The sequence below is a fragment of the Charadrius vociferus genome, unplaced genomic scaffold (genome assembly GCF_000708025.1).
Source record: "Charadrius vociferus isolate BGI_N301 unplaced genomic scaffold, ASM70802v2 scaffold326, whole genome shotgun sequence".
NCBI lineage: Eukaryota > Metazoa > Chordata > Aves > Charadriiformes > Charadriidae > Charadrius > Charadrius vociferus.
The window spans coordinates 1,164,581-1,172,412 of record NW_009649062.1 but is presented as its reverse complement, the minus strand read 5'-3'; the positions used below and the strand labels follow the sequence as shown (position 1 = coordinate 1,172,412).

The 7,832-nt window shown below is 43.7% G+C and overlaps 1 protein-coding gene across 1 annotated transcript in view; it reads right to left on the bottom strand.

Annotated features, from left to right (window-relative positions):
- ULK1 (unc-51 like autophagy activating kinase 1) overlaps window positions 1–7,832 on the bottom strand; it is a 78,431-nt gene that overhangs the window by 47,065 nt on the left and 23,534 nt on the right. The window contains 3 exon segments of the mRNA XM_009888137.1: window positions 1,280–1,381; window positions 4,143–4,216; window positions 5,935–6,108. Of these exon segments, the coding sequence (XP_009886439.1) occupies window positions 1,280–1,381; window positions 4,143–4,216; window positions 5,935–6,108 (350 nt within the window).

Sequence of the window (7,832 nt, the reverse complement as noted above, 5' to 3'; positions counted from 1 at the left end):
CGGAAGAGCTGTGGAACTAAAGCGCAGAAAGTCCTGCAGTTCATAAACTTTGCCTTGTTACAAGAGCACAGATTCTACCCCAACCCCAGCTGACTTTTGTTTGGGTTGTTTGGTTTTGGTTTTTTGTTAAGGAGTCAGGGCAGAGAGATGTCAGAACATGAGAAAAGAGTGCCACAGTTCACATTCGCCTTAACTGATCCAAGAAGCTGAAGAGTTGGCATCAGCTGACACACCAGTATGCCAAGTTGAGGTTTGGTCTTTTCCCATAGATTAGAGACAAGCTCTACAGAGCTCACACATTAGAGAAGCAAAGAAGTATCAGCAACTCAAGCATCTCTCTGCTACCCTGTAAGACAGCACGGAAAAAAACTGACTAGTACAGTACTTTAAAATAGTGGTTGCAAGGGAGAGTCTGCAGATTTCATTCAGCATGGAGGAAGGAGAGTAATACACAGTGTGGCACACTAATGGCTGGGAACAAGAAAAATGCACCAAGACTAGATGAACTCCAGCTATATATAAGCTTTAATATGTGAAATAATCCTGAAGCAACTTGCATAAGGCTGTGATGAATTCTCCATAATTCAAAAATTTAAAATCAGGCAATACCTTTCATGAAAGATATTCTCTAGCTCATCCAGAAATTATGGCATAAATTATAGGGTGGAGTTTTACTGGACTGTGTTGTATTTGGAGGGGTTTGGACTTGAGGAACATAAATAATTCAGACTGAAAGGGACTGCTGTGAGATGACAGATAAGATCCTTTTGATAAGATCATACTTAACTGCTCTAAAAACAAAGTCAATTTAGCTGCAACACACCAGTTATCACCAAATCATCCCAAACATTAACTTGCAATTACAATCTTCCTTATTGTCCTTCCATACCCAACAGAATTATAATTATAAATTACACACTGAGTACAGTTGCAAACAGAGACCAATTTTTTTAAGTGTGGGCCTGGAAAAAAAAAACATACTGCTTTAACTGATTCATGGTAATTTCTGAAGGGATGAGCGTTCCTAAGGATTTCTAACCAGGAAATACATTTCACGGAGATACAACCCAAAAAAGGAGAGTTATACTTCGTAATACATCCAGTGTTACAACATATAAAGCACCACATTGTCAAGGTGTTGGACAGCCAGACCTCCATGAGTCTGGATCTACGGGAGTTAGTATTATAGATGACAGAAGCCTTAAGAGTAACTGGATTAAAAGGAAAAAAAACAAACCACAAAACCAAGAGTCAGAAACATTAGATCTAAGCAACTCACCTGAAAAGGAGCCTTTCCCGTCAAACACTGATAAATGATGGTTCCTATACTCCAGAGGTCAGCTTTGGCATCATAGTGTTGAGACATAATGACTTCTGGTGCCTTTTTGGGGAGAGAACAGAAATCTGTTTTATAAAAAAGTTGTAGCTTTGGGTGTTTGGGTTTTTTTTGGCAGCTGTAAGAAAGAAACAGAAGTCACTATTATGCTTGAAAAAACCCCAAGCTAGATTCCCCAATAACCGTGAAAGGTTTGCTCCCAAGACGACTATAACACTACCTTGAAAGGGCCAATTCCCTGCCTAAGCTGGGGAAGCAGAGACTTTCACTCAGGCAGACAAAAAAAAAAAATATCAGAAGCTGTTTCACTAATTTGGGCAAACTCAGTACTTTCCCTTCTCAGCATACCATTTTCTGCTGAATCCACCTGTGCTCAGAAGAAGCCTCGCTGAAGTAGCATGGACAGACCTTCTAAACCAAAGAAAGTAAGAGGTAAATGATCGAGAAAAGCAAAGGCTCATGCTGCACAGGTATGCTTCAACCTCCATCCTCATCTGCATCACTTAGGCACTTTCCTCATTTAGCCTAAGATGGCAGCATATTAATTATGCTCCAGAGCCTGCTCCTGCTGCCAAGGTCACAGTTTGGGTTCAAAGGCAGATCTGCGCGTTTCAGTCCAACAGCTTGAGCCCTGCTGTGCCTCAGACTCTGGTTTCTAATGTCACACCATGCCCTCGGTTGCTCCCTCCCGGGCTTGTTCCAGAAGCTGGAGATGGTGCGAGCCCGCAAAGCCCCGTGGCTCAGGAGGCAGCGTGCCTTAGAAGCAGCAGCAGAAGAGGGACAGAAGGGCAGACTTGCTAATCCCACGTGTTTATAACAACAGATTTCATCACAGTGCTGCCAGCATGGAACTGGATCAATTTTCTAGCTCTGTTAGGAGTAAAGGCCACGTGTAACAGAAAAAAAATGGCAGCAAACAAGTTGGGACAGACCGAGCTCCTGTCCACATGGGAAGCAGGCACGACACCAAGCAAAGCCAAGGAAGCAGGACAAGAACTGCACAAGGAGGTTTCAAGTCTCACGTGACATGGATCACATCAGACAGAAAGCTCATTCTGGTGTGGGTAAAATACCTTTCTTTTTAAAAAGAGCAAAATGAAAAGAGCAGCAATGGGCTGCAAGCTAAAGCAGGGAGTAAGGGCCTGCCTCGCCTGCAGACGTTCCCAGGGCTACCGCACACGATCCACAATAGCAGTAGGGACAGACTTCAAACACCCCCCACGTCCCAGATGAGCCCTCCCTACTCATCTTCCTTCAAATCCATCAGTAAACAGAAAACAATATGAAACATTCTGAGGCTCTTTGTAATGTCCAGAGTTGTTTAAAATAAAAAAATAAAATGGAAAAAGGTCATCACTAGCTTCCTCCAGCTCTTTCAAAAAATAAGCTGGGTGTTTTCATTTACTTTCACAAGACACTCCGAAAGAAAAAGTATCACTAAAAATAGACAATTCAGGAAACTCTCACAGGAGAAAAAAAATTACATCATCTTCACATATAGCATAGTTCAAATAAACATCAGGCTTCAGAAAAAGGGAGAGAGAGGAAGTCTGTTTTTCTTGAGTTAGTCCTGTGGAACAGACTACCAAACACGCTACAGTGCAGCACAGCCTAGCTCTGCCCAAGGAGTACAGACAAAAAAAGAAAAACTTAGAGTAGATTAGACCATGTTCAAAATCAGGTGCTTACTGCCCCCAGAGCACTTGTAAAAAAAAATTAAACCTAAATTGATCCACATCATCTTTTTACTTTAAGCTCAGACACCCACATCCCCAGGAGCTATTACACGGCTGGCTTTGACATTTTCATTGCTGGCCTGGTTTTGTCATTTTTAATTTTGTTGACTTGATGTGACACCGAGATCTTGACTGCTACCATGAGCACATATAAGAGATCACTTCCTCACATTCTGGTCCCAGAATGGAAAGTAAAAGGGGAGTGAAAGGGATTAGGTTTTTTTTGTTTGTTTGGGGTTTTTTTTTGTAAACACATCTGTTTCACAAACTAAGAAGTCATCCTGGAAGCAGCTGGTTTGGTGAAAGAATTAGTGGGGGGAGGAGGGTTAGGAAGTGGGGAATGCACGAAAGAAATTGCAAACAGAAGCAGGTGAGCTCCATTTACACCCACCTGCTGCATTGTACAGCAGAGCACACTTAGGAGCAAGTTAGCCAGCATGGCAAAATCTCTGCCATGGCTCTGAAGGGATTTTGCAAGACCAAAGAGCTAAAAACAGTTGGAGATTTTACAAAACTGCTGTTAAAAAGGGACCTTGTTCCTGATGCTGTGGCCTTAGCAAAAACAACTGCAAAGCCCGCGGTGACAGCAGGCTTGCAGAACCATTCTGTCTCCAAAGGGCCTGCTGAAGTAGTGATTTACTGAGGCTCCTCTCCAAGGAGGCAACACCTCAAATATAGCCAGATGTGTGAAATATCATCCCAGCCCTCACTCTCTCTCGCTGCTTCTTTGCTTGCAGCAGAGGAAATAGACTTAATTTCCCAATGCCTTCAGTGGAAAGGCCCTGGTCCCCTCTGGAAGATGCTGTTTCCGGGAGCAGACAGCAATCAATACTCTGTTTTGTTCAGTTTTGTTTATCAACAGCTCACCTGAAAGTTAGATGACAACACAGGCACCTGTTGTCTGACATTACCAGCAGCTAGAACTTTATGAAGTCTCCCTGTGTAATAGCTGGCTTTGGACAAGTAAATAAAAGTTCATCTTTGGGGGAAAGACTAGTGAAAAACAAAGCCTTGCTTCTGGGGGCAAAGCAAGAACAATACAGAAGAACCTGTAGGCAAAACACGCTTACCATGTACATTGGTGAACCACACAATGTTGCTGCCATCATATTATTCTGCAGATATCGGGCAAACCCAAAGTCAGCTACAAAGAGAAACAGAGAGGTAGGTCAGGATCAGACACCAGTTCTAGAGAGCCTGCACCCTCCCCAGTTCATTCCCCCTACTCTCCTTTCACTTCCTATGAATCTTCCCAACAAGTGAAGTACCCCATCTTAACAAGACTTTGACAGCTCTCTCCTCGAGCAGTAACATCCTTGTGCTAGTTACTAATGCATGCTACAGACACTAGAAAAGGGTAGACCAAGCCACAAAACCCTAAAAAGTATTCAGCAGAACAAACTCCCATGCATTTCTCAGAGATCAAGAGTCACTTCTTCTAGTACCCATTTACCTGCACTCCAAAATCTCAGCTGCTGGAAGCTGGTAAAGCTCTCAACTTCAGTAAGAGCATGCCAGTTCATACTAGCTAGTTCATCTGCTGCTACCTCAACTTTTAAATTGGGGAACTAAAGGTTCCCCTCCATTGAGAAGGCTGCAGTGTAACAGACATCCAAGAGAAATCACTACACACCACCACCCACCTTTCTAAACCAGTCCTACTGAAAACAGTCTTGCTCTGTTTCTTTAGAAGAGTTTTAACAGTGCTAACACTCAGAAAGCTAAGCCACAGTTCACCTGGTGGCTAGAAAAGCCAGGGACAAGGAATACCAAGATGAATTATCTCTGCAGGTTACTCAGCATCTGATCATATGATAGTTAGAGGTTCTCTCAAGGTTACCAGATATTTCAAGCTGAGAGACTGACACAGCTGTTTACACTGTCATCTGTCACTTAATGAATTGGTACGGTGAGCTATTTCCTGGACCGTGGGATGGAGGGGTTGCAGGGTACATCACACACAAGAGCAGCTGTGCCCACAGAGCTCCTGCCTGCGTCTGTGGCTCCTGGTCACCTCCACCTTCCAGGTAACTCCGCGCTTCACAAAAAACACTTCAGCCAAATGGGCAGCAACTCTCCAAACTTCTCCACTGGACCCCATTTCTCATCTGAATAAAAGCATTAACACTGTCTCCACAGCACAGGGTCCAGGTGAGGAACATTTTTATCTAATTTGTGTTAGCTTCAGCTCATGAACTGTAACATAATCCAAAATCACAGACACCACCCTCAGTGTTGAGGGCGGTATCATCCAGCGCTCATTTCTGAGGGACCACAGGGAATACATGTGCTCTGTAACTGGATTACTGGAGCATTTGTCCTAACTATTGCTCTATCTATGCCACTTGACTAATGTGCAAGAAATTAATTTCTTCAAGATGCAGCCCAGAAGCCTGCCTCTAATTTGGGACTGTGGAAACACCTGCTTTCAGGAGAGCAGCTAGTTTCAGGCCTTAAGACAGCAGCATTTACCTCAATTCTTTTAAAAAGATGAAGACAGAAATCACAACAGCTGCTCATTTCTTGGTAAACCTGGAGCTTACAAGCCAATCAGGGCAGGCTGGTATTTGTTTTTACCAAGCGAGGCACTGTTCAGCTTGGAAGTGGAGCAGGGCCTGCCCAATTTCTTTTTGGTTAGTCTGGGTCCTGGCAGAGCCGAAAGCTCTTGCGCCTCCTGCCTGGAGCCAGCTAATGGTTGTCTTGCAGAGGAACTAAGATGAAAAACATTCGGGCATTTTAAAAAAGCGTGGCAACTCTTTCCTCCCCCTAGACAGTTCCCCAAAGAAAGATTGTGGCTTGCCATGTATCCATCACTAAATGCTCCTGAGAGCGCTTATGGAGACGTTTGTAGCAGGGTCTTACCGATCTTTATGCGAATATTGTTGGGATTTGATTTCCTGCCTCCCGCGTAGGAAAGGAGGATATTCTGTGGTTTCAGGTCCCGATGGATGATGCCTTTGCTGTGCAGCATTTTCATGGCACCTGCTATCTGCTGGAGAAAGAGCCTGATGGTGTCTTCACTGAGTGTCCGCATAGCTAGGGAAGAGGAAAAAAAAATAACCACAGATGAAAAAATTACAATGCCAGTTCTCTGAAGAGCCCAGAGGGCAAACTGTCCCCAGCAATTAGCCATAATTTGGCATTTTTACTTCGACATATAGAGGGTTTTTTCCCCACACACTATTTCTGAATGATTCCCACAGGCAACAAGGGAGAGCGTTTGCATTCCCATCTTATTCTGTGGTCATGGCTTCATGGCTGTTTTCAGCCCCAAGTCTCCCATGATGAGCTCAGGCCAGTGGCAGGAGCTAAAACTGAGTTATCAAGTGGGTCCAAAACGTGCTATTTGGTGAGGTTTAGGGCTTCCCTCAGCAGAAGCTCTCAGCCAGCTCTAGGCGTACACTAAGCAGGGCCTATGGTTGCTACCTTTGAGCTATGGTCAATAAATTCAGAGCTTTATCATGAAGATTACATCTAAACCTGGAGCTAAGAGGAAAGGCAATTAGAATTAGGCATTACGTCTACAGGAATCATTAAGGCCCGGGCTGGGCAGGTTAAGTTCAGAAGTTCAGAGTCAGTTAGGGTACGTGACCAGAAGGGACCTGTAACTTCAGGGAGGAGTCCAAGTCTAGACCCAACCCTCGTGCACCATCATGCACTGGACCAAACCATAACTCTAATGCCACAGCCGCTGTTAGGATGAACCACAGTCCAACACCTAACATACCCCTACCAAATGGCCCCCACAAACTGCCATCTGACATCCTCCATCTTGCATCCCTAGGTAGGAAAGAGCAGGAAGACCACCTCAGAATGCTTTCATAAGTGTTTTTTTTTTTTCTCTAAAGACAGTATTAGTAATCAAAATCTGAAAATATGGAAGCTCTGAACTGCACTCTCCTGAGATATGGGCTTCCTGAGAACAGTGGTGTGAAAATAAACATTGAAAGGATTAAAATAATGCTCAACTGGCTCTTCTAATCAGAGTGATGTGACATTAGCTCTCGTTATTTTAAGAACTATACGTATGAAACTCTTGCCAAAGCTGGAGCAGCCTGCTGAAAAAACCCCAGGACCAACAGTGCTGGCTGGCCTGAGCAAGTCAGGCTTAAAGCAAGCACCATTCCACTTGAATAAAATAATTTCTTTTGTAAAAGGTCCCCGCAAATTACTTAGGAATTCATTAATGTTTTTCCAGCTGTTCTCTAGTAAGACACTAAAAGAAACTGGCAGGAGCTTCAAAATGCTACTCTACCTAGTCAGCTAGAAGGGAAGAATCCTTATTAAAACACAGATGAGGTTGCATGCAGCTTTAACACAACACAGGAAATTAAAAAAAAATAAAATCTAACTTTTAAAATACGTGCATGGGAAACAGCAAGGGACACAGATAAGTTAAACAGCACTTAGAATAGAAAATAAATTCCCACCACTCCTAAACCTCACTGTTCTAGGAGGTGGCACAAGCAGAGCTAAAATGTCACCAGGGCTATCAGCTGGACCGGGACTCAGACACGTGAGACCATTGCACATGTATACAGAGCTTCTCTCCCCTCACTGGGCCTTTTTGCTCATGAACTGGCACTCAGCTGGAATTCAAGAGATTCCTCTGCAAGAAGGGGAAGATTCTGTGAAGGTATTTTAAGGATATTAAGAGGCAGCTCAGATACAAATCTTCCAAACGCACTTGTACCTTCTGAAAAAAAAAAAAAAAAGCACTGCCTCATCTTTAACAAGGCTTTTCCTGACCTCCTGGTGAA